Source organism: Dermacentor silvarum, chromosome 2 (assembly GCF_013339745.2).
Source record: "Dermacentor silvarum isolate Dsil-2018 chromosome 2, BIME_Dsil_1.4, whole genome shotgun sequence".
NCBI lineage: Eukaryota > Metazoa > Arthropoda > Arachnida > Ixodida > Ixodidae > Dermacentor > Dermacentor silvarum.
In genome coordinates, this window is record NC_051155.1 from 221,571,728 (window position 1) to 221,596,592 (window position 24,865).

General features: G+C 46.9%; 1 protein-coding gene across 1 annotated transcript in view; it reads right to left on the minus strand.

Annotated features, from left to right (window-relative positions):
• The window catches only part of LOC119442699 (hemicentin-2), a 295,183-nt gene that overhangs the window by 35,629 nt on the left and 234,689 nt on the right, over positions 1–24,865 (minus strand). The window contains exons 7-11 of the mRNA XM_037707667.2: positions 24,444–24,821; positions 17,562–17,698; positions 16,871–17,024; positions 15,511–15,828; positions 4,559–4,672 (exon numbers count right to left, since the gene is read on the minus strand). Of these exons, the coding sequence (XP_037563595.1) occupies positions 4,559–4,672; positions 15,511–15,828; positions 16,871–17,024; positions 17,562–17,698; positions 24,444–24,821 (1,101 nt within the window). The remainder of the gene's footprint in view (positions 1–4,558; positions 4,673–15,510; positions 15,829–16,870; positions 17,025–17,561; positions 17,699–24,443; positions 24,822–24,865) is intronic.

The following is a 24,865-nucleotide window of genomic DNA, read 5'->3' on the forward strand; positions in this document are numbered from 1 at the left end:
GACAGTGAAAGTATCACTCTGATGGGAACAGAGAAGAATCGGAAACACATACCCACCACTGCAAATATGTCTCCCCTTCTCGCGATGCCAAACCAGGATATTTGTTTCATGCCCTAAAGCATCGTCGGTGCCTCAAACTTAGCTGCTGGCACTTCGTTAAAATTCAGTGTTTCATGTGCGACAAGCTAGTGTTAACAAAGGTTGTAGTCATCACACATTATTTATGCATAATCAACGACCACTAACTGCTTCTAATGTTCGAGAAAATAATAGACAGTGCGTTTTGCTGCTGTAATACTACAGCTAATCAGCCATTTTCGTCTAACTAGGTAAACATCACTTCAACAAACAGAGCTAACTTCTGTCATATTTCAACGCGACTTCACTGTCATGTGATTAAATGCCCGATTTCACATGTCCGAATGCCAAGGCATCCTCCTATCGCAAACCTTCGAGGTGGTGAATTGAACATATTCAGCAGATATCTATGGCTGTATCGTGAAAATCTCGTATTTGTTCGCCGCTGTTAACTTTTTGTGTGAAAGCTGAGTTTTTTTTATTTATTTATTTCGAGCGGCGTTCGCGGCCCCGAAGCGATCATGCATGATACCTCGCATCGGCCGCGGGTACTGTGGCGCCATCTCGGGCCCTCTGTACTAAACGACGACCGAAGTTCCGCCTTTCCAGAGGAGCCGTTGGTCCACCTAAATACTTCTAACACCGTGGTCATGAGTATGACTAAGGCTTTCGGCTTAAGGTCTCTTAGGCGTAGCTATAGAGGCTCCTGAGGACTCATGACATGAATGTCATGACATGCGTGTGATGTAGGTCATGAAAGAGCCACCTACGTCTTGGTGCTCTCATGGTCATTTCGTTAACTTGTAGGCTCCCGCACACTGCTTCGCGTAACATCGATTCCCACAGGGCGTGGGATCTGCCGGCTTTTTTTTTTTTTGTGCAGCTAAAAATATTCAGAGCCCTTCCACTATTGTGAAGGTAGGAGCCAGCGAAGCTGTGACTACATTGGGTCTGCTGTAGTGAATATTGCTACAGTGAATGTATATATTGTAGTGATAAATACCGGCGCCAGCAGAGGACGAAGAAGAAGACGCTTCTTGTTGTTGGTGCTCGCACTCGCTCGGCTTGGCCGTTGCCTGTTTCTGGCATTCATAAAAACGCCAAGCGCATCTAACCTTGAATGCGTCCTATCAATATATTATCATTATTGACTATAATACCCGCCTATACCTGGCTCATACGCACATATCCAATGCGGGTATGCGCCACACGTGGTTTTATTACCGTTAATCGTGACGTAACTGACGAGCACGTGTTGTTATTGATGTCATTGACCTATCAGTCATGTTAGTCATACATTCGTACCTTCCATGCCAATTTTGGCATCTACTAAGTGAACGAGACGCCAGAAAACGAGACGCCAGAAAACGAGACGCCAGAAAATTGTTGCCTACTTCCGGTGCACATGGAAGCGATATCCCGGAACCTCGCCATAATAGCTTCGCTGTACGAAAAGATTAGTAGACAACTATACGAATTAAGGATAGTAGATTTATCGGTCGTATAAACTTGTAAACAATCGCTTACTAACTAAGTTAACAAACACCGTGTAACGCGTGCACAGGTAAAAATGACACATCTCGTTCGATGACCGCGGAAACTCGCTGTCAAAACGCTGGAGTGAGGAGGCGCGGCGCCAGCAGAGAGCGAATTTACCTACGTGCCGCCTCTCTCTTCAACGCAAACTAAACGTCGAAAGTACAGCACATACGAAGCTACCGGCACTAGTTGCGCACTTTGTCCGCATGACAGATCGCTTTCAAGATACGGCGCCCGCGCGGCCACCGCCGGAGTTGGATTGCATAATGTCAAGGGTGGGCTAGCAAGAAGGTGTGCGTTAGAAAGTCAACGAAGGTATGCGTAAGTCTGCGCATACGCCTAAGACCAGCGCCTTAATGAAACCTTTTTAACACTGGCCTTCTTGAAATTCAAGCGCACACAGTAGCCACTAAAAATCCATTCAGTAATGGAATCATAGGATCGATTGATTGACTGATTGATCAATTGATTGATTGATTGATTGATTGAGAAAGCGCCCCAAAGTAACAAGCAGGCATTAGAGACGCCGTAGTGGAGGCCTCCGGATTGGTTCCAACCAACTGATTTTCTTAGCGTGGAATGAAAACTAGGTACACAAACGCTTCTTTTTCTTTCTTTCTTTCTTTCTTTCTTTCTTTCTTTCTTTCTTTCTTTCTTTCTTTCTTTCTTTCTTTCTTCCTCTCTGCACTCGTCTCTTATCAGAATGTGGGCTCTGCCGTCTGGAATCGAATATGTGAACTCACGCTCAGTATATCGACGCTATGGTCCCTAAGCAACCTTCACTGCGATGTAATCATAAAACATGTGTTAGTACGACGACGCCCGCATCATATATATGACTTTTTTTTTTCATTTCCTAACGTCGTTGGCCCACACGGTGAAGCATCACTGCGATCCGGCCTAGGTTGAATTGTTTCAATGTCAAAATTTTGTATGCGCCATGTATTTACATGGTGCCTCGTCTCCGTTATCGCCGGGATACCGGAACGACGGACTGTAAGAAATGGATCGAATCGGAGATAAGAATCCTTACAAATATGCGGCCTCCCAGGTAACCCCTGCATTCGCTCGCCCATTGGATCCTTGTAACTAGCGCATATATGTCTTTTCCTCGTCGAGAGCGAAGTGTCGCGTCCTCGTGCCAAGGCGGAAACCAGTGGCGCTCGAGCCAAGAACGCGAACGTTAGCGCTAACGCAAGCACTAACGAGCCGCCATAAATCGCGCGCTTCAACGAGTCGGCGCGAGGGGGTAGACCAAAGTGCGCCTCCGTCGGCCACCCACCCACCACTTCTGGGGATTCAGAGGAGCAACGAGGCATTTCGGTTATGCGATCGTTTTTTTCGCGCCTCGGGGCCAACGCTTGCCGCCCCCCTCTTCGTCGTCGTCGTCGGGCCATGGGGCGTAACCCGCAGGACGGCGGTGATAGAACGTACGCCCCACTTTCGACGCTCTTCTTCCCATGCGGTCGGCGAAGATAGCAGCGTTCGAATATCTAATTAAATTCTCCGCATTCCTCTCAAGACCCTGACTGTAACGATCGTCGCCTCTTCGGCCTCTGGAGCGTCTGTTTCGATCTCCGCTCGCCTGCGGCGAATTAAAAGCTTCTGCCGTGCCGTGCCGTGTTGCTGGAATTGGGTGGCCCCATAATGAACCCGCGCTCTACGACCCCGAATCCGCGTCACTGTATTTTCCCCGCCACTCCGACGTTTTTCTCCCAGCGGGCCACGGGAACTCGTTCCTTTACCGAGCGAACAAATGCGTGCTAGGAGCATTTGCTCCGCCACTGACAGAAGATGAAATAGCACAGGAGTGCACGCACGCATACGGAGATACTGAATTTGACGCCAGTGTGAAGATGAAAAATTGGGTGAACCTCTAGGTAAACATTCAACCCGCTGTGCGGAATCAACAGGGAATCAGTGCTTATAACATTGTGCTCCTAAACTCTAGGTTGTGGATTCGATCCCTGTCGGAAGCAACCCCATTCTCATTGGGAAGGAGAGCCAAACTGCTTCTGTATCGAGATATTGGCACACGCTACAGAATCGCGTCAATCCGCTTTTGTTTTCGTTTGTTGTAGTGTTTACGTGCGCTCTACCCTATCATACGTATTCTTACTGTTTTTTTTTTGTCTGTATTCCGCCTCATTTAAATGCTATCGGAATGGCTAAGCAGCATTGATACAAGGTTTACTACCATCAATGAACAAAATGTATAGACACGATTCATGTTTGTAAACATAATAACCCTATTATATTACTGGTAAGTATTCGCTTATAGAGGAATAAGAAAAGAACCTTCTATTTATGATCGAGCCACTTTAATTCTTGGCCGCAGTAATCTGCGGCACAGGCAGTTTTCCTCTGCGACGATAAAAAGCTCATTACCAATTGAATCTCGCGTGCGTGGCAGAATCGGCGCATGCGGGACACGGAACGGTATAGAAGCGCATATCTGAGCACATATCAGCACGCCATGGCCTGGAGGAAGTCTATAGGAGTCTAGAAACCACAACAAGTTGTACAAATCATACACAGCCCATTGCTTCTTCCGCAGCGACACCGCATACAACGGCACGCACGCACACACAAAGAGAGAAAGAGAAACAGATGTCCATCCCTCGCATTTACAGGAGTGGTTCAACATACCATAATTTCGTTAAATGTTACATGAGCAGTTATCTTTATTTAAACTACTAATTATCTTTAATGAAGTCTGCATCTGCTTCTCAAGTCATCTGTAGAACCAGATCTGCGGCAAACGCAGGAACGAATAGCGTACTAGAAATATAATAATGAAGCTAGCGTATAGTTGTTGCTTTCGCAAGTTAAATTTCCCCGGAAAGCCGTCACATAGAGACAAAAACTGACCTATTTCCCCGCTTGAATCACCCAGTTTCTCCTGCAGTTACATTTACGCCAAGAAAGCGGGCACACTCACGGCATTTGGATGAATAGCCAGACGTGCACGCTAGCGAGGCCTGCCGTATGAGCAGCAGGAGGACGGTGAACGCCAGCAGATGCGTCGTGCTCTTCGCCTGGGACCGCACGGCTCCTAAATGAGAAAAACGAAAGAAACAAATCACGATCATAGGACAGCTTGCAGATCAGACAAGGGGACGAGGCAGGCTGTTAATGAAGTTTATTCCCAAGCGAACAAATGAATACAGCACCGTGAGGCAGATGGGGGAGTACTTGGTACAGTCAACCACAAAAGTTTACGGATCATGGGATCTCAGAAAACGTTCAATACCCGAGCAGCCTGTAGCAGTATAGCCAGTAAAACTGTATACGACAATGTTGTTAGCATATTCTAGTCGACGCCCGAAACGTAAATACCACACCGCGTTGCTAGGCTGCGGAGATACTCAGCTTTTTCTCAGATTTCATGGTCCGTAATATTTTGTGGTTGACTGTACATACTTTAGGAGTGCTTATTTCGTCTCCACTAGTGCGGTGAAAAAGAGAAGTCCAATAAATAGCAAACTGATGGTGCAATTTTTGGTCTCGTATTCCGGCGCACAATTTCAGCAACGATGACATCCATCTGCGATGCCACAGATTTCGCTATATTTTTGCAGAATTGGGCCTTTCTTGTGCACGAGAGAAAGAGAGAAAGATAGGAAAGGAGGAGAGGTTAACCAGATCGGAGTTTTCGGTCTGCCAGTTTGCATTGGAATGGGAGAAAATTGAGATTCGAAAGAAGAAAGAGAGAAATAAAAAGAAATGTCTGTAATCGGAACGCTCTTCCTTTTTTTTTTACCCCCTTTTTTTCCTTCCTACTTTTCGTCTTCATTGTGCACAACAGCAAGCGGAAGCTTCGTCCGAACATTATTTACCACCATCCCAGGCATTATTACATCATCACGACATGACCCAAAGTAGCGTAATGTTGCCGAGGCAAAAGAAAGAAGGTGCGCTTTAAGTCGTTGTGTCAAGCGGACCAAACTTGGCACATTGCTTTTAATGTCCATTATGTAATTTTCATTTCACATAGATTTGTTGCGGTGTAACGTAGCTGGTGCAATGATGCATCTACCATCTTAATCCCACGCATAACTGGGCCCTTCATTTTCGGGTAAAACTCCATAATTCCCACTTCTTGCACCTTGTACAATATTTATGAAAATTCGATTAAAGCCAATTAAAATCGGTCTCTTCCCGAAGTTTGCCCTTTCATACAGGGTAATAATAAATGCCGCTATTGCAAAACTATGAACAGTGCCCACCCTTTGTGAGCAAGTGGGCAATATATACGATATTATTAATACTATTGATATATGAATATGGTTTATGCCTGGTTTACGCTTAAGACACAAGTGATAACGTGCATATATAAATATATAATATACTCCATACCTGCCGACCTCGAGTGAATGAAAGTTTGTTGCATATTTAGCAGCCGCCGTTCGCATTGATACAAAAATGGCGCATTGCCTCGCATTTCCAGCTCGTCGCATACCACCACTGAACGGCTTTAATGCGCTAAGGAAGGAATTAACGAAGCACTGACGTTACTCTGCAATGCGAACGGTAACGGTCACGTTGAGAGTACGTTTATCCAACTACGTCACGTTCATAGAATGATTGGTGATTCGTTTAGTTTGTATTGCGTTAATTGTGTTGCAAGGACGTTTATTTGGAACCAGTAAAACAGGACTACGACAGACAAGGACTAAAGACCCAGCAACGTAGCCGGTGTTATCCTGGCCTCATATGACCTTTTCCAGTTTCGTGTGCACATATAGGTTCTACAATAGGCTGCTCTATCGGCAAGCATTGTACTTATAACTAAACACCGATGTCAACTATGGCATTTAAATTTGCTCGTTAAGCAGAACTCGGTCCTCATTTTTGCAACTCCTCGATACGACTCTTCAGTGCGCTACATTTCTGCTCCGCAGTTCGGGATGTCACTATAACCGAACTCTTACTTTCTTTTTGCCGCATAAGAACAGAAAAGCTAAATAATATGCATCGGTTTAGTAAAGGAAAAGAAAAAGAAATTAGGAAAGAAAACCACAAAACCGCACATCGAGCCAAACATGCTTGCGATCCCGGCCATTCGGCTCAGTGTTTATCCCGGTCTTCTCATCTTGCGGGCCCCGTCGCATGCGGAAATGACCGGTTCTGCCCCGTTTTACGGTTTTCCGGAGCAATTCCATACGCGCCAACCGAACAAGTGAAATAAGTCAGCAGCGAGGAAAAGACCTGTTCGGGCTCGGCTTTACTAAATCCGTGCAGGCTGGTAGAAACTGCAGCTCACTACGTATTGGAAGCTCGGCGCGGTTGCAGTGGTTCATATTTGAAACAACACGAAAGTAATGGTCATACAGAAACTCGACACCCAGACAGCATCTATACTATAAACTTAAATCTTTATTGAACACAACAAAATTCTGAGCCCGCGCGTATACAAAAAATTTAAAAATTCTAGAACTGTTCATACGGGCACACGTCAGCCTATCGTAACGTTCGACAAGTTAGCTAAGGAGACCGTTAAATGGTAGTAAACAGTTAACAGTTGCGAACTAAAAGCTTTGAGGATACGGTCCAGCTTTTCTTGATAAAGATTATGCGAGTACAAACACATATGAAATTGGGTTAGGGTGATGATGGGTTGCATGCCCAGAAGCAGTCGAATTTACCAAGGAACAATTAATCATGCAGGGTAGGCCGGCGATCGCTCATTGGCTAATCACAATAAACAACGCGCGACCAATCAGAGCTCGCTCTTGCGGGGGAACAGAGACCGGATTCACAAGGCGTTTAGGTCGCAAGTGCCGTTTGCTATTGTCCACTTACCTGCTTCAATAATGTGTTCAGCATTACCATTCGCTAGCATATGTCGCTCACGAACGCTTCTAGCGTAAGAACTTTCTTGCGAATACGGGCCCGGATTTGCGACCACCACCTCCGAATTTCGTCGGGCCCGATCTAGTTTACTCAGTACTGCACATCTCTGAACAGGAGAGTATGGCTCCCCCTCTATTTCCCGTATTATTAACGCAGACCGCGTAAAAGCACGGTGATTGGTCCGTGGCTTCTTTTTATTCCCACAGAATATGATAAAGGCAAGATATATACAAAGATATATATATATATATAAAACTGCAGACGCTGTGAAGATTTTACGTGCGCCATCACCGAATAAACCGAATTTCGTTCCCCAGGAAACTGCCCCGCTGTTCTTCCGCAATTACGCACTCGTAAAGCAGAGAAAATCACAAGCTTGAACTTGACATCGCTTCTTCCTTGCTTCTCCCGGATAGATTATTATTTTCTTGTTTGTATTGCGAGTAAGAAAGAAAAAAATTAAAAATAAAAAGGAAGGGAAGCGAATATCAATTAACGTAAAAAATAAGTCGGAGCAGTAAACGTGGTAATGACAACTTCGGATAGCCGCAGAACATTGTTGGCATTGATGTATAAGAAGAGAAGAAGACAGCGAGCTAAGGTTCCAGTAAAAGGCGAAATAAGGGAAGCCACCACTGCTCTTTAGTTCTCACAAATGCGAAATAAAAGAAAAAATTTTTAGACGGGACAGAACCAAGCACGATTTCATTTCCAGAGTCAATCTGAGTTCCGTATATAGACTACGACTTAGCGAAAGCTTTCTACCGAGGCGATGTGCGAAGTGGAGGACCAGTCCGCTAGGAATAAACAGACTCGTAGTGCCGAAGACGAACTCCGTTGGAAATTTAAGTTTGGGCTAACCATTGTAGCTAACGCTATACTAGAAAACAAAAAACAAAAAGAAGAGCCTTTCGCGATACTTATAACATACACACCCTACCATTTTTCATGGTAGAAAAATGGGCAAGTTGCGGTATAATTATGTCGCGAAGCGCAAACTGGAGTAGCACGTGTTAACAACAGCGTTTGCATTGTCTGCTGTCATCCCGTCCTCTTCCGTTCAGAACTTCCCGATAGTGCTTACCACGTTTTACTTTGTATTGTCCCTTCGCAAAATAATTGAACTTTTTTTTTCTTTGTTGTAAGGGAAGTCCTACTGCGGCGTTCTATTGAAGACGCAAGGAATAATGAAAGACGACGAAATATTTTTGTCTCGTACAGTGAACGCTCGTTACAGCGAGCCACCCGTGCTGTAGCTGTAATGGCGTCAGAAATAAAACTGTATGTTCGCTTTGGTCGACCTGGTTTCCCATCCGATAGGAAACGTTTTCCGAGGGACTCGGTTGAGACATTATATTGCCGAAAGCACTCTACGTCATTGATGCTGTTGTTTAGGAGAAGGAACATGTTTTACTTCAGCCAACGTTACTCCAAACTAATACTGTTCTGATAACTAAACAGCTTTGTTCGGGCCCGATTAAGTCCAGTCTATGGTGGAGTAACGGGCGCCGCTCCGGCAATTCTAAAGCAGCCCAAGCCATATGGGTGTCTCGGCAATGGAAATGGCATTCAACGCGTCCGCCGCACCATAGAGTCACGAATTCTATTCAAAACGCGGTGGAGCTTATACTTTGTGGTTTGGTTAATAAAATGCAAGGGCTGATTTATTTTTTGTTTTGTGTTTTTTTATTTTATTGAACTCCTGCCAACATTCATGACACACAATAGTTCGAATCAGGCCTAAATTATTGCAAAATCGCTTATAAAATAAAGCGGTAAGGCGAGACCTAATGGTAGACGGTAGAAACACGAGCGCTGAATAACAAGTGAGAGTTTAGTTTGTGAAGCATGGCAGAATAACGCAAGAAACTCAAAAAAGAGTCATGGAGCAAAAATACAAACGTCATCGCGAGAGCGGCCTATAGGAGCGTGAAACAACAAGACAACGTTTAAGGAAGCAGAAGAACTTAGGCAATAGTAAACGTGGCGGGTGAATATTAATAAGGAAGAGAAACTGATAGCACTAATCACGTCCTCAAAGGCACACGGCAACGCGAGACGGCGCAGTTCAAGTCAAGCCGCATGTTGGCTTTTCGAATCCTCTTCGCAGCATCAGATTACGGTTAAATAAGGACATTACGATAATTATGATGCTGCTGATCATAATGGCTTCATAATACTACCTAGTTCAGTTGTTATCTGGCGTTTGTTTTGGATAGCCTTCGCTAATGATATGTCCAGTGTCAGGATTGGTTGAAAATTTCTCTTACGAACAATTCAAGCGTAAGAAGGTTTTGTGAGTTCGGGCCCTGATTCCCACTTGCTCCTGTCTTCCCATCATTCCTTCATGGCCGGTCCGGTGCTACTTATACCTTTAACGCAGAAATATTTTTTTTCCTTAGCCTTCTTCTGAGCATCTTTTTTCGGAGAAAGAGTGACAAGACTTACTTATATATACACTGGCACAAGCTTTAATCATCTAGCTCGTTTAGAGTGGCATCCTGGAAAGATTACACACCTGTGTCGGCAGTAGATATATTATAGGTGTTGCCTTCGTTAGAACACACTCATCATGGGGGCTGACAGTGTCACGTGCGTTATGTGCGGCGGCAAAGCCAACGTCCGTCATCTATTGCACTGCTTCTCCCGATTTGACTTGGGAAAACAATCGTTTCTAACGGATTGAGACGACTGGACAGCTGACTACTCTCCGATCCAGAAGACACTCGAGCATCATCGTGACCATTCGTCGGTCCACGAGGCATCGAATAGACTTCTGTCCTCATTGATAATGATTGACGAGCGCGAACGCATTTGACTGCTCAAAGTCGTTTTCGCGCCTTTAAGAACACCGTCGTGCAAGAACAGCGTGCAATATCTCTCTCTCCCTCTCTCTTAGTTTTATTCTCCTGTTCCCCTCGCCCCAATGCAAGGTAGGAAACCATACGCTAGTCTAACACCTCTGCATTCTCTACTTTAGAATCGCTCGCCCGTTCCTTTGGCGAGCGTCGGCGTTCCCGGCCTAACCGAGCTAACGAGCACAGCGAAAAAGCAAACGTGGCGCGCAGCGGGCGATGAAAAGAGCGGCGGGAGCGAAGAGGCGCGAGGATGAAAGCGGAGAGGAGGGTGCAGCGGAACATGCGCTGAGCCGTGCTCCCTCAAGGGCTGCAGAAGATAGCGCCAACCTTTCCCTTTCCCTCAAGAACCACTTATCATCCGAGGAGAGTGGTATGGCGAAAGCGTGAGAAGAAGAGCGTAGTGCGGCGACGATGGCTACTACGGGGCCAGAGTAGCACACGTCGTCTGGGAGGTTTGCCGGCGGCGGCTTCTGTGAAACACGCCCCCGCGTCACCCACGCACTGGCCCCACGCGCTGGCTCTAGTGATCTCCAGATTAGCGAGGCAGTCGTGCCACACTTCGATCGGTTGGCAACGTGCCGCACGAGACAGTATAATTGTCCGCGCCAGCCAATATATTTCGCGAAATGAAAACACGTATAGAGCGGCGCTCAAATTTCGCATTAGGGAGTATAGTAATCGTCTGGTGAATTTTTATGGTATGGTCTCTTTCTCCTTTCCTAGGTCTCAAATGATAACAACAGTACTTTGTAACAGTGCGTGCCTTTCTTCTTGTTTTTTTTTTCTCTTTTTTACAGCGAAGCTGTTTAAGCCAGCCGTAAAAAGTGCGCGTTTCACGAAATTATCATCATCAGCATTGGCTCGAGCGTCGTCATCTGCTTCCGCAGCTGGCTCGTTGGCGCCCCTCGGTTAACGCTCAACTCGTGCTCGGCCCGCGCTCGTGCCACTGCTCCCGCGTTCGTCGTCGTCGTCGTCTTCCACAGCTGGCTGCGTGGCCGCTATAATCAATCTAGCGTTCAATTTGACTTCTCTTCTGTCCTCGTATGGAGAGGCAAAGCTTGCACTAGGCCGCGCAAAGCTCGATTCACAACGAAGCTGGCCGATCGATTGCGTCTCCTGGTAGTAGCTATAGGTTGAACTTGGCTATGTCGAGGTTGAACTTGGTTGTATCTGCGTTGAACTTGGTAGCAGCTAGGTTCGGCCTTGGCTATGCCTGAGTTGAACTTGGTTATGCCAGGTATCTCTTAAGTTATGACGCAATCGATCGGCCAGCTTTGCTGTGCCTTGAGCTTTGCGCGGCTTTGCCTTTTTTTTTGTTTTTTTTTTTTTTTGAGCTGTTAGGGTACTGATAAAAGAGGAAAAAAGTTACATAAACGCAGTCCCGCTTTTTACCCTATTCTTAAGACGCGGAGTAGGATGTGACACTAGCAGTCGTAGCGAGGACAAATGTACAGATGTTCGAAATAATCATCACGCCTACTGCGCTATAACGTAAAATGATTCCAAACTGTTCTGATTCCGAACTCCTGACGTCAAATTTACGTAACCACCGACGCAAGCATCGGGCGATGACCCGCAGCGTTGTCTGAACAACCCAATCAAACACTCCCCTTGTTTATAGGAGGTCACCTTTGTTCGCTTTCAAAACCAATAACATTGTCTACACTCAGCGGTTTTTCTTATCAAATTGGCTGACAAGAGGCGAGGAGCACGCTTCTAGTGGAAAGGGTTTCGATGGGGCCGAGCCAGCACAGTGGAAATAGATAACCGCACGCAGAGGGTAGTGCTGGCTTCTCCGATTGGTCCACTTCGCCTTACTTAGCTTGCGGTGGCTGGTCGAAAATCGCGGCGGCGTGCAACGGAAGGATAAGAATGCCATAAAACGGATCCCCAGCAAGGAAGAGCTGGCAGAGCGATGTCGTATGCATGCCGAAAGGGCTCGATAACGTTTTACTGCCACGGAAAAAGGTTTATCATGCGCAAATAAATACATGCTCACCGGCAGGTGCGAGTAGCGAGGGTCTGAGCGATCGGCGAGCAGCCATCTTCTATTCCTTTCGGAACGGGGCAGTCTGTGGCTATTCAGAAAAATTTTCAGTTTTGTTCGGCATATTAATGCATTTTTTTCGCGTACACGTCACTTTGACGGGGTAAGTTTTCGCGGTTTTGTGAGGTCGCGTGACAGACAGGCGAAGTGGGCGTAGCCAGAAAACATTGGACCAATAGCAGAGGGCTAATGGTAAAAGGCGTCGAATCAGGAATGATTATTTTTCTTTTGTGCGGTTTAATCATGCATAATCAGCGTGTACACGTTATATCAGATGGGGAGCTATCGCGGTTTTCGTGACGTCGCGTGACAGACAGGCGAAGTTGGGAGTGGCCCGAAGATGTTTTGACCAATCGTGGAGGCTGATTGCAGAAATTGGAATCAAAACAGTTTGGAATCTATTTACGTTATAGCGCCCATACACCTACATTTTACACATACATGTTAGACATGTCACTTTACACATACACGAAAACATACATTTTGTACCAGAAAAAGTTCGCCAGAACCCATCACACGACGACTGTCCTCGGTAACGCGTTAGCATTTAATCGATATATATCCACACAACGTATTGCCGCCGTCGAAACGAGTTACGTATGAGGCGTGTACTGCAGCGGGAATCCTCTTTCGCGCTTTCATAAAAACACTTGGCGTCATCGAGCGCCGCCGCCGCGAAGCCTGCGCGAGGCATCCGAAATACATGGCGCAGCGGTGCGTGCGAACGCTGAGAAACGCGTCATGCGACAACCGAGCTCCTCACTCGCACTTCTTTCTGGACACGCTCCGCCATCTAGTGGCGCTGCCGGGAAGTCCGCGCGTGGCCTCCGAGACAAGAAGCGTGTCGCGCCGGTGCCTGCGAACGCTGAGCATTGCTCCCTCGCTTGTCACACACTCAGTGGCACATACTCAGTGAGCCAAGTTGGCGAGACGTTCATGAAAGAGCGGCACATTCCCAGTGCATTCATGACGCAGCTCGCTAAAGTGTTGGTGGGAAAGGCGTTTACTGAAAAGCGGCACCTACCCAGTGCATTTGTGGCGCAGCCTGCTAATGCGTCGGGATGCTGTCCTTGAGGAACTTTTGTTACGTGGGTTTGATTACGCTAAGCATCGGAGAAATTTAAGGGATCTCTTCCGTCATTATACAGCGGCAAATTCCCAGTGACACATAGCTAGTCAGCCAAGTTGGCCTCAAGGACGTTCAGTGAATCGCGGCGCACACCTACTGGCACATACCCAGTAATCCAACTTGGCATCAAAGAGTTGGACTCATCAACTTGGCCCATTGAATACCACCGCAGACTGAGTGGCACATACGCAGTGCTGCAAGTCGGCGTCAAAGAGTTTCTTCGAATTCGCAGCGGCGAATCTGAGTGACCCATGTCGGTGTCAAAGAGGTTAGTTGAAGAACGGCACATATGTACAGTCACGAGCAAAAGTATGTGGACCAAAGGTGCCACGATTATATATATTTTTTTCTTCGCAGCCTGGACATTCGGTTGAAAAATAGAGAGCGCGACTACGTGGCACGTGTTTGACCAATACAATGTATTAAGCCAATTCGAGGCAGCGGAGCTGCGCTTGAATATATTTAATTTTTTTTTTTTTTTTTTTTGCTGATGCCGTGGTCTCCAAACTTTTGCTCGCGAATGTACGCATTCTTATCTTACTTAGTGACCCAAGTACGTCCGATGGTTGTTTCGAAACCTGTTACCTCAGCACAGCATCCCGATGCGCTAACCATTCGACCCCGACTACCGGGCGACCCAGGTTGGCGGGAAAACGGTTACATACATACATACATGCATACATACATACATACACACACGTACATACATACATACATACATGCATGCATACATACATACGTACACACATACATACATACATACATACATACATACATACATACATACATACATACATACATACATACATACATACATACATACATACATACATACATACATACATACATACATACATACATACATACATACATACATACATACATACATACATACATACATACATACATACATACATACATACATACATACATAGCCCCCGGAAAGTGAGTGAAGTACCCTAAGAATGTTAACTCATTAAAGAAACATTAAAACTTGAACCTGTACCTACCTGTCACATTAACTATAGAACTTCTGCGCCTCTGTGAAGAACGTTCTCGCTGACGAAGGCATTTGGACCAGGCAAGCTCAGAAGGCAACACGTACTGCATTTGCTCCAGTTCCCGACAGACCTCAGTGTATATAGTGCTAACATGCAGCTTCGGATGCGCGCACGCTCAGTCCTCTCTCTTCTCTTTCTTTTTTTAGATGCGAAGCAGCTTATGGCGGGGGCTTTGTCCGTCCCTCCTTCCGTCCCGCGGCGTCCCACACCCCCACAGCGCATGCGCCTCCCCTCCCCCTCTCTCTACTCTAGGAATCCTCTACTCTACGGAGCGGCACCCGCGTCCCACACCCCCACAGCGCAGGCGCGTCCCCTACCCCTCTCTCTCCTTTCCTACGCTCCCCCCTTTCTCTCCTCTACGAATCCTCTACTCTACGGAGCGGCGCGCACAACAGGTGGTGCGACAGCTGCATACTCCGCTGGTGGCGCCACGGTAGTTCCGCGGTATAAAAATGACGGAGCGCGCGCGCGTCATTCTCTCTCCTGTGCAGCACCACGATGAGCGCTCGGGCCGCTGCCGCGAAACGGGAGCGGCGACGTGACAATCCCGAACTTCGGACTCACGAAGCCGAAAGGAAACGTGAACGGCGGCAAGCGGACCCTGAACTCCAGGCTCGGGAAGCCGAATCGAAACGTCAACGTCGAGCGGTTGATCCCGAGGCTGCGCGGCAACGCGAAGCCGAATCACAACGCAAACGTCGAGCGGCGGATCAAGCTAACCATCTCCCCGCTGCTTCGCATCCAGACATGGTTTCCTTTAGCGGGAGATGGGGTAATTTTTCTTTCTTTCTTTCTTTCCCTCTAAGTTATCTTCCCTGCGTACAGTTGCAAATCGGACGTGCATCTGGTTGACCTTCTGCTCTGCCTTCCCTTTTATTCTATCCTTTTCTCTCCATTATTGCGACACCCAACTCTACTGTAGGAGCTTCTTAGTATACTTACCGCTGGTGAGTAGCTTGGATGGCGGCGGTATCGCCTGCACGACGACGCGCGCCGGCTCGGAGCGCCCTCCACGTTCGTTCACTGCGTACGCGAGGGCCAGGCACTCGGTGGCCGGCGGGATGTCATCCACGTGGAACACGGGCCGACCCCGGGCGCTCACGTTGCCAAGTGGGGCTCCCGTGTCCGCGTGGAACACCTCGAGCAGGTACCACTCCTGGCCCACCGGCCGGTCCTCGGAATCGTCCTCGGAGCAGCGCACGAAGAACCACGTCATCGCCTGGTTCACCACCGCGCAGCCGGACAGCGCCTTCGGGGCTCCTGCGCGCGTGACCACGCCGTTCGAGTCCATGAGAAAAGTGACCTCATTCATCAAACGGTGGCTCATGTCCTGCATGGCGTAGTGGTGCAAGTCCTTTATGTTAACAACGTACACTTGTTACGTTTTTTACAGGTTGGCCCACAGGCGAGTCCATGCCTTCTTCGCTTGTCTCCTGTCTGCGCGTTTCTAATGTTTAGGAGGGATATTGTTTCACCCAGGCAGCTGTTCTACATATCGTTCCATCTATAACCTGTCAGAAGAGCGCGCGATATTTTTCTGACAATAAACTTTGTGTTTGTGGCGCAAGATCTGGGGCCACATTTTGGTAACGATTCTTTTCGTGGCTGGCCGCAATGGCTATGGTGCTGCGCTGCTGAGCACGTGGTCGTCGGTTCGACTCCGGGTGCGTCGACCGCATTACGGTCACGACGGAATTCAAGAACACTCGTGGTCAAAATAATGCCCCCCCCCCCCCCTTATGTCTTGATGCTTAAGCACAAATAGCGGCACTTAAACAAAGATAGGGTGGGAGAACAAAGCTAACACTCATATTGTGATATGATGTGGACAAGCCACCGACATGGTCTCAAGCAGAGCACTTCCCGCCATGTTTTTCCACATTATTAATTTATTAAAGAAACTTTCATGGCCCGAAGGCATTAATAAAAGCAGTAGTGAAAGTAACAAAACACGTGCTGATAGCAATAACAATAAATATGACAAGGCATTTAGCAAGGCGAGAATGAGTGTTTGAGCATCCTTTATGACAGCAATGGTGGCGTGTTCAACGTTTGTTTTACGAACAAAGGAATCGTACAAATTTGTGCGACCAGATGGCACGCCTACATTGTAACAGTGATAGGTATACGTTACCCGTGCATTACTGCCCGTGCATGCCGTTGCGGGTCTCTACTCCCCCGCTATTGGCGCCAGAGATATGAAAAAGTGAGAATAAATTGCCGCGTCTCCGCTGTTTCTAAACTTGCTTACACATATTACAATGATTGAAATATTACCATAACAAGACTATGCGTTGCGTACCGTGAGGCTCGACGAAGTAGGTGCAGGGTTGCTTCTGCGATCCCACCGAATTGTTGGCCCAGCAGACGAGCGACACGAACTCTGTGGCAACGGCCGGCTTGTACCGAGCCACGCTCCTGCTACCGTTGGTCGTGAATGTCAAAAGGTCTCGAACCTACAAAGAAAAAAAGAAAAGGACATATTTCTCTCCTTTATTGTTTCCGCAAAAAAACGGAAACAATAAAGAAAAGCCACAGAAGCGGCTTGAAAGACATCTAACCCCTCGACAGCATAGAGTAGACAACATGGAGTTGACAACAACGAAGCTAGAAGCCGCATTATGTTGCATTAATCTACGTTCGTCAGTCGCGTAATTAGCGCGTTATGTTATGCGCAATGTCACATATCCCTAGACGAAGACGTTGCTGTACCGAATTTCAACGCGCCAAAACGAAGGGTGCGGCTTCTAAGCGCACACAAAAACGCCTTTAGTATCGCGCTCTGTAACAAGCTTTGGCGTAAGAGTATACTGCAAAACTGTGCGTGTTCATGTGTGTGTGTGCATGCGTGCGCGCCAATGCATTCCTGTTATTGCACGCACCCATGTGTTGCCTATACGGTGTGCTACTGCGCTCGCTGTGAGTTTATTTTTCCGCGCTGTACCATGCAACTTCGCTACACATTGGATGGCCCTTGAGGCATTTGCTCTCACCTCCGAGTTGTTCTTCATAACCCAGTGGAACGTGAGGTCTTCCGGGTCGGCGTCCATTTCGCACGGCACGAAGAGCTCCTCACGAGACGTCGAGTACCGGAACACTTCCTGCAACCCTTTCCTGCAGCGTGGTGCATCTGCCGAAGTACAAATCACGCAAAGACACGTGAGGGATGCTCTTCAGATAAAGATCCATAGGTTTCCCTAGCCCCAAGTCCTCAAGTTGTGTATATACGAAAACGGAGATCACGGGTTCGGTCTAATTTCTCATCTGCACTTGCAAACACTCTTAACGGACACTTTTAAATTGTTAAAGAATGGGCCAAAGCTTAGTACGGAACCAAGAATTCCTGCACATGAGCTGCTGGCCTTGAACAGGCGCATCGCGAGGGAAGCAGAACTAGAAGACCAAGAACGCTGCCTCCTGGATAGAGTGCATTGCCTTCGTAGGACCGTCACCAAGAACGCGCCACCTTCTACAGCTGTGATCAAGAGAGTAGTATCTTTCTTTAGAGACAATGAACTTCGATTGTTACTGAGTGACAAGGAGGGCGGTTTCGTGATAGCTCCGGCTGCTATCTTCAACAAAAAAGCCATCCAGGCTGTCGACAAGAACTTCATTCTGGCAAACGAGAAAGCTCAGACGGTAAAACGCAAAGCCTTATCTTTGTTGGAAAACATAGGCCTCACCAAGATTGCGAAAGATGTAGAACAATGTAAGGTGCTTGCTCTAGAGGTTTTTTTAACTGCAAAAACGCACAAACCGGATGTGCCATTCTTCTGGATTCCGCCCTCTATAAAAGAGCTAAGCGCGTCCTGCAGGACCTAAATAAAGTTTTTTCCGGTCGCGTCAGTGAAATCAACTGTTGGCAGGTTTTGGTTAGCCGCTTTCTGCAAAAACAGTTGAAGCATTTAACTATTGATGATCCTTATAGCATAAAGAATTCTTTCGATGTTGTTTCCTTTCCGGAAGACAACCATTCATTAGCCGACATTTTTTCTGTGGACGTCGAACATCTTTATTAGTCAACACCGCACGATGAGCTATTTCATAGTGTGATGACGTACATCGAAGAAAGTGACGAGGTAGATTTTCGCAATGCAACCGGGTGGTCCTCGGAAAATTTCTTGTCCCTTCTCGAACTTTATCTAAGTGCAGCTTCTATCGGGTTCGAAAATAAGTTAGGTATTAAAAAAAATGGTGTGTGTATTGGTTCATGTGTGGCGCCTGCTCTTCGTAATATTTTGTTTATCTTTTGTCGACCGCGCTTTTAGGAGTACTTTAGACAATGACTTGGTTCAGAATTTTAGATATGCCGACGATTTTCTTTTTGTGATAACGAATGCTCCGTTACGGTAGTTGATATTTGAACTCTGTTCACTGACAATGACAAAGGTTTAACTTTCACACATGAGCTATCTAGGGACGATAAACTCCAGTTTTTAGATTTGCAGCTATTCTTACAACAGGTCACGCCTGTTGGATGTACTCGCCACGTGGACGTAAGGAACTTTTACCTTATGCGTCTGCGCACTCAAAGATTGTGGAACGCGCCATTGCTTTGATGTGTCTAAAATCTTCGTTAATGATATCCTGTCATCACACTGCGAACCAGAGTTTCATTGCACAGTTAAATAGGCTGCAGGCTGCGGGTTACCCAAGTGTGGTGGTTACGTCAGTCTCTGAAGAATTACTTCAGAAACTGAAAGAGGAGCGTCACAAAAGTAACTGGTGTTACACAAAGAAGAGGCCTGAAGTTGTGCCGTATTGCCATAGAGTGGTTCACAATCTAAAGAATGTCGCCACTAGATACCAAATCCCAGTAGTGCTTTCTGCTCCTCAGAAACTGTCAATATTGTGCAGCCGTATTTCACAAACAAGTAAAAAAACCAGATTGTGAAAAGAACCACGGGAAGGTTGTAGATTGAGCGTCGGTGTGGTATATAAGATTCTGTTGTCATGTGGAAAAGTGTATGTAGGGCAGTCAGGCCGCTATGTTAATGAGTGCCTTAGACACCATGATCATGATGATAGATCATGAGCGATGTATACCGACAGGCACAGGTTCCCATTTAGCTCAACATTGTAAAATATGCAAGTGCAAAGCTATGTTTCATGATACTACGATTTTGTAAAAGAGCCGTGATTCCACCGCCCTAGAATTATCGGAAGATTTTTTTTTCATATAGTCACTGGGTTCGCAGTGCATTAGTGTGCCTTATTTAACCTTGTACAGGGCTGAATATGGTTTTCTGGATTCTGTCACATGAGTGCGCTCTGGTGATCGGATGTTGTGGTGGTTGTTGCGCATGGTGCTTCCTGCGCATGTTCTTCTGGATTCTTCCCTCTATAAAGGATTGACGCACTAAAATGATGTCACTTGAGAGTAGCGCCTTGTCCTGTCGTCTTTCTTGTGTCCGTTGTTTTGCGCTAAACAAAGTAATTATGGATATCATTAGCAGAAGCGACCGGCCAATGACAAACAATTTGTACGAGTGAAAATATTTGTAAATTCAGTCCCAAACTGATTGCACCCATGCCAGGTACTTTTTGACACACTTCCAGACTCAGCAGGTGCCTAAGTTTGCAGTGCCAATTCCACGAAAATAACAAAACTGGATACAGCGCGACCCTTGTTCTTCTCATGACCATTACGACAAAATGACCATTACGACATGCTAGTATGTTGCTTCGAGCTTAAAAAAAAAAACAAGTCACAAGAGGAACTAGACATGAAGTGTACAAAACTCAGTCCCAAGGGCACAATGTTTGGATTGGTCACGATGAGCTGCTATTATAAATCGTGCGCGAGCTTCTTACAGCTTTCGCCAATTCAGCGTAAGCCTTGATTGTGTGGTGGACGAAAAATGACTTCTTAAGTGAGAAACAATGTGACCACTCGGAACGGTATAGGGCAATCATTGGGGACTCTATATATGGGACAATGATATTTTTTTTTCAACGCATCATGGTTTTATTGCGATAGCAATTATATGGACACTCAAAAGCAGATTTCTGCCGTCGGCGTCGCCGTCGCCGTCGGCGTCGCCGTCGCCGTCGCCGTCGCCGTCGCCGTGAGGTTCCGTATGACGTCATTTGGAGATGAAATCGTCGCCGCGCGCCGAACGCTGTACGTGCGAGTGAAAGGGCGCGAGGGGCGCGTCTTTCACGGGGAGTGAACGCACGGCGGAGAACAAACGCGCGTTCTGCGCCGTGCTCGCTTAAGGGCTGCAGAAGTAGGCGTCTCTTTTCTCCTTTACAATCACCATATATGTAGAGCAAACGCGCCTTCTTCGGACGCGCGAGAGGCGTGGGGGAGGGGGAGGGAAGGGAGCCGACGTTTAGCTGCGGCACCAAGTGCCTATTTATATCAGAGGCTCCAGCAACAGTCACCAACGCCGCACGCATTTTGAGCTAACGCGGGCAAAACGCCGATGGCGTCGACAACAGTTCTGCGTGTTGTTGCTACCAGAGCCGCTCACCTTACTTCGTATGACATTGCTCTGTTGCTATCGCATTCATTGCTTCGCCCTTAGGGCGAAACTGTGACATTTTTTTTTCTAAGGTCTGATGTAGTGAAACGCGATGCAAACGAGCTTATTTTTTTTTCCGCGCTCATCTTCTTTTAACATGCTTTTTTTTTTTTGCTGCTCTCTTTAAGACGCGAAAGTATCCCAATCGAAAAGCAAAAGCACTATTTATAAAGGCTCGGCACAAAAGGTCAAAGAGCGTACATTAGTCAAGACAGCCCTGGTGCATACCTACGAAAAACGCACGACGGTACATGCTCTTTGAGAGATGGCACTTAATAAAATATATATCTTTAAAATAGACCGTTCATATTGAGTCTGACTATGTGTTCTTGCTATCCGGTCTTGCTGTCCATCTTTTTTTTTTTCTAAAACTACATGCGTAAATTGTGCACACAAACGTAAACATCAAGAATGGGGTCTCAGACAGTGAGTAGTTTACGTTATTGTTAACTTTCTCAAGCTTTGTTACATGTATCGAGCTGTAAGAAGTACAAACTTCAGTACGCCTTTAGTCTCAAATTGAAGATTAAATTGTTCTTCCTGGAGGATGATGTTGTCGGAAGTGGAACTTTCTGGACGTATACACTAGGGTGATGCATAAATTCTATTATTGCAACGGCGGGGCAACAAATGTAATACATTCGCGAACAACTTTTCTAGAGCCTTTCAGGACTATACGTAAACATGTCAGCTGGTATCATATTTTGCACAGACAGTTCAAGATATTGAAGAGCAGAGAATAAGATTCGGACGCAGTTTAAAAGTGAGGCCACAGATCTTAGAGAAATCAGGTCACTGTGTTATTTCTAAATAGTTCCCTTCTTCTAGCCTTGTTGTGTATTAAGCTATAAGAAGCATAAACTTGAGTGCGTCTTGAATCTTGAATTCTTCCGGATTCCTTTGTTCTTCCTGTAGGATAATAGTGGTGCCGGAAGTAGAATATTTTAAACTTATACGGCAAGGCAGAACACCAAGGCCTAACAAACGCACCACACATTTGCGAATAACTTTTCCCAGAGTGTCTTAGGACTATATATAACCATATGGTTAGTTTACTGTTTTGCGTATACCGAGTCGGAGATATTGAAGAAAGGATATAAAATCGAACACGAAATAAACAGTACTACAGGCAGTGGAATGCCTTGAGTCCGGCGCATTCCGATAGACGCAGCGCCGACTTAAAATATCGCGGAGACAAGGTATATACGATTATGTTGGCGAGACAAAAACAATCGAGTTTACGCGCGCGGCTTAGATGGACGAAAATATCTACTAACACGCGTGGCTTTTCTTTACCTTTGCTGGCGACGTCCACTCACTCTTTACTTGCCTTCTTCTGCATTATGTTTTGTGCCGCTGAAAGACGAGACTGAAACCCGTGAAAAGCCTAAGAGAACTGCGAATTTCGCACGGTGGAGGTGGTGGTGGGGGTGAATTGTAGCAACAGGTGGGTTTCGCCTGGCGAACAAGGCCGGCAATTGCTCCACCCGAGCGTCATCGCTGAAGGGTTTCACCATATGTCCATCAAACCAGTCTCTCTTACGAATTCCATAAGGAGACGTGAAGTTTCTTTGCGGGCTATATAACAGATCCCTCGGGAAATACAGAGTTGCAGGCACGCATGGGGAAGGTCCTTTTTTTTCTTTGCTGATTCTTCAGGAGAGCGTCCCTTTCATGTTGGAATTTCGGGCAAAGGTAGAACAGTTCCTTACACCCCTTCAGTCAATGTCTCACAAGAAATAAATTGCCGCGTATCTGCGTGCTTCACTGCAAATGTCGTCGAAAGACGATAGTCTTCTGCCGGCCGTACTACATGAGTGCTGGTCTGATCCGCGGCCACCCGTGATGCTGTTCTCGTACCATTTCCGTCCTGGCATGATAAATGCAATGGAGGTTTGTTTGAACAGATTTCATTTTACTGCATTATTTCATCAAGCGGCCATTTATGTTTTGCCCTGCCTCAGACAGCGCTTCCTTTATGTTGAATCGGCCGCATCTGGCTGGCATTGTTAAAATTGATGAGGCGCTGCGTGAGACATGGACGCCATCTGGCAATACATCGGGAAACATGAGCTTGTGCAGAGGGTTTCCTTCCTCCATGGCAGAGGGCGCTCGTCAGCGCGCAGTCGGGGAACGTCGTTCGTCGGCGCGCATAGCATGGCATTTTCAGCGCAGCTTAAGAAACTAGGGTCTTTAGAGTTACGTATCTGTTATGTATTTTCTATTAAAGGAACACACCTCCTAATACTTACCTAGTGATGTTGCGCCTCAGATATGCGTAATATTTACTTTGTGATCGATAACGTTCACAAGTATGAACAGCCGTACCAGTTTAAGTAGTGTGAGCGGTAAGCAAGTGGTCCAACTTTGGCCGGGTGGCTGAATCGGGTGACAGACAGACAAACAGACAGACAGACAGACAGACCAAATTTTCAGCGTTTAAGTTCCCCAAGAAAGACTATCGTCTTTAATAAATGAATGTAGAGATATGACAAATGAGAAAGCGCTTGCCCCCCGAGTAGCTATGTGTGGTTTGAATGCAGCCTTGAAATTATTAAAAAAATTATAAACAAGACATACTACGAAAACGAACAATATTAACAGGCAATATAAGAAAGGAATTAGAAAAGAGAAGACGCTGACGAGTATGCTGATGACATTCAAGGACAGCGTCCCAAAGAGGGGAATGCGAAAACAGCGCAGGTGGTATGGCAACGCGAACGTCTCGGACCCCAGCTTTTCGTCTTATGATTAGATTCCGTCGCGCGGCTGCTTCCGCACCGCCGAGTGGCTGGTGTCGAGAAGGACCGTGACCACGGCTCAAACGAGGGTCTTCGGTCTGCGGTTGCTATAGGATGGCACGTGAGCTCGGTAGCAGGGCACAGGAAACCGGAGAAAAAGGTGCAGCGCTGGCGATGCACTCTCAGGGTTTTACGTGCGATGGGAATGACATAGTCAAGGAACGCGAGACAGCTAGAGGTGCCGTCATATAAAGAGAAAGCGAAACTGTTTACTGTTGGGGTAAGAAGAAACACCCAACCCCGTATCTCAAATGTAAAATGGACGCAAGGAAAGCAAGTCACGTCGCAGGTTCGGCAAATACACCTCATTTACTTCTCTCACTGCTACTCGAAAGCAAAGGTGCTATACCATCATTTTCAAAGTGACTAAATCTCATTCATTTACAATCATTTCCATTGAGTAAAAGGAAGGAAGCAAAAAAGTGGGGTGGTGTGGATGCGAAAGAAGAAAAGAACGTAGGAGGCTTAGACTATATGAAAAGAGATAGAGTAAGAAGAACCGAGTGAGACTCCAGAGGGGATAAGCTTGGGAAGGAGGCGCACTCACACTGGACGCGGAGGTCGAGTGAGTTGCTGACAGCTTCGCCCCTCGCGCTGCGGACGTGACAGGCGTAGCTGCCGGTGAACTTGGACGTGACGTTGCGCAGCACCAGGTACTGCTCCTGCAGGAGGACGTGCGTCTGCGGCAGTGGGGTGAACCCGGGGCCTCCGGACGCCGCCAACACGGGACCCGACGCCGAAGAGGAGCCGTTGTGCATGGCGGCGGTGAAGGCGACGTCTTCGAGCGGCTCGTCGTCTAGCGTCCAGAGGACGTCGCTGATCCACGGGTTGGCCCGGATGGCGCACTCCAGGTACACGTCCTGTCCTTCGTGGATGCGCTCCAGGTGCAGCCCTTGGCCCAGCGACAGGCTCGCGTGGGGCGCGTCTGAGAGGATCAGAGAACGAAAGAGAGAGAGAGAGAAGAAAAAA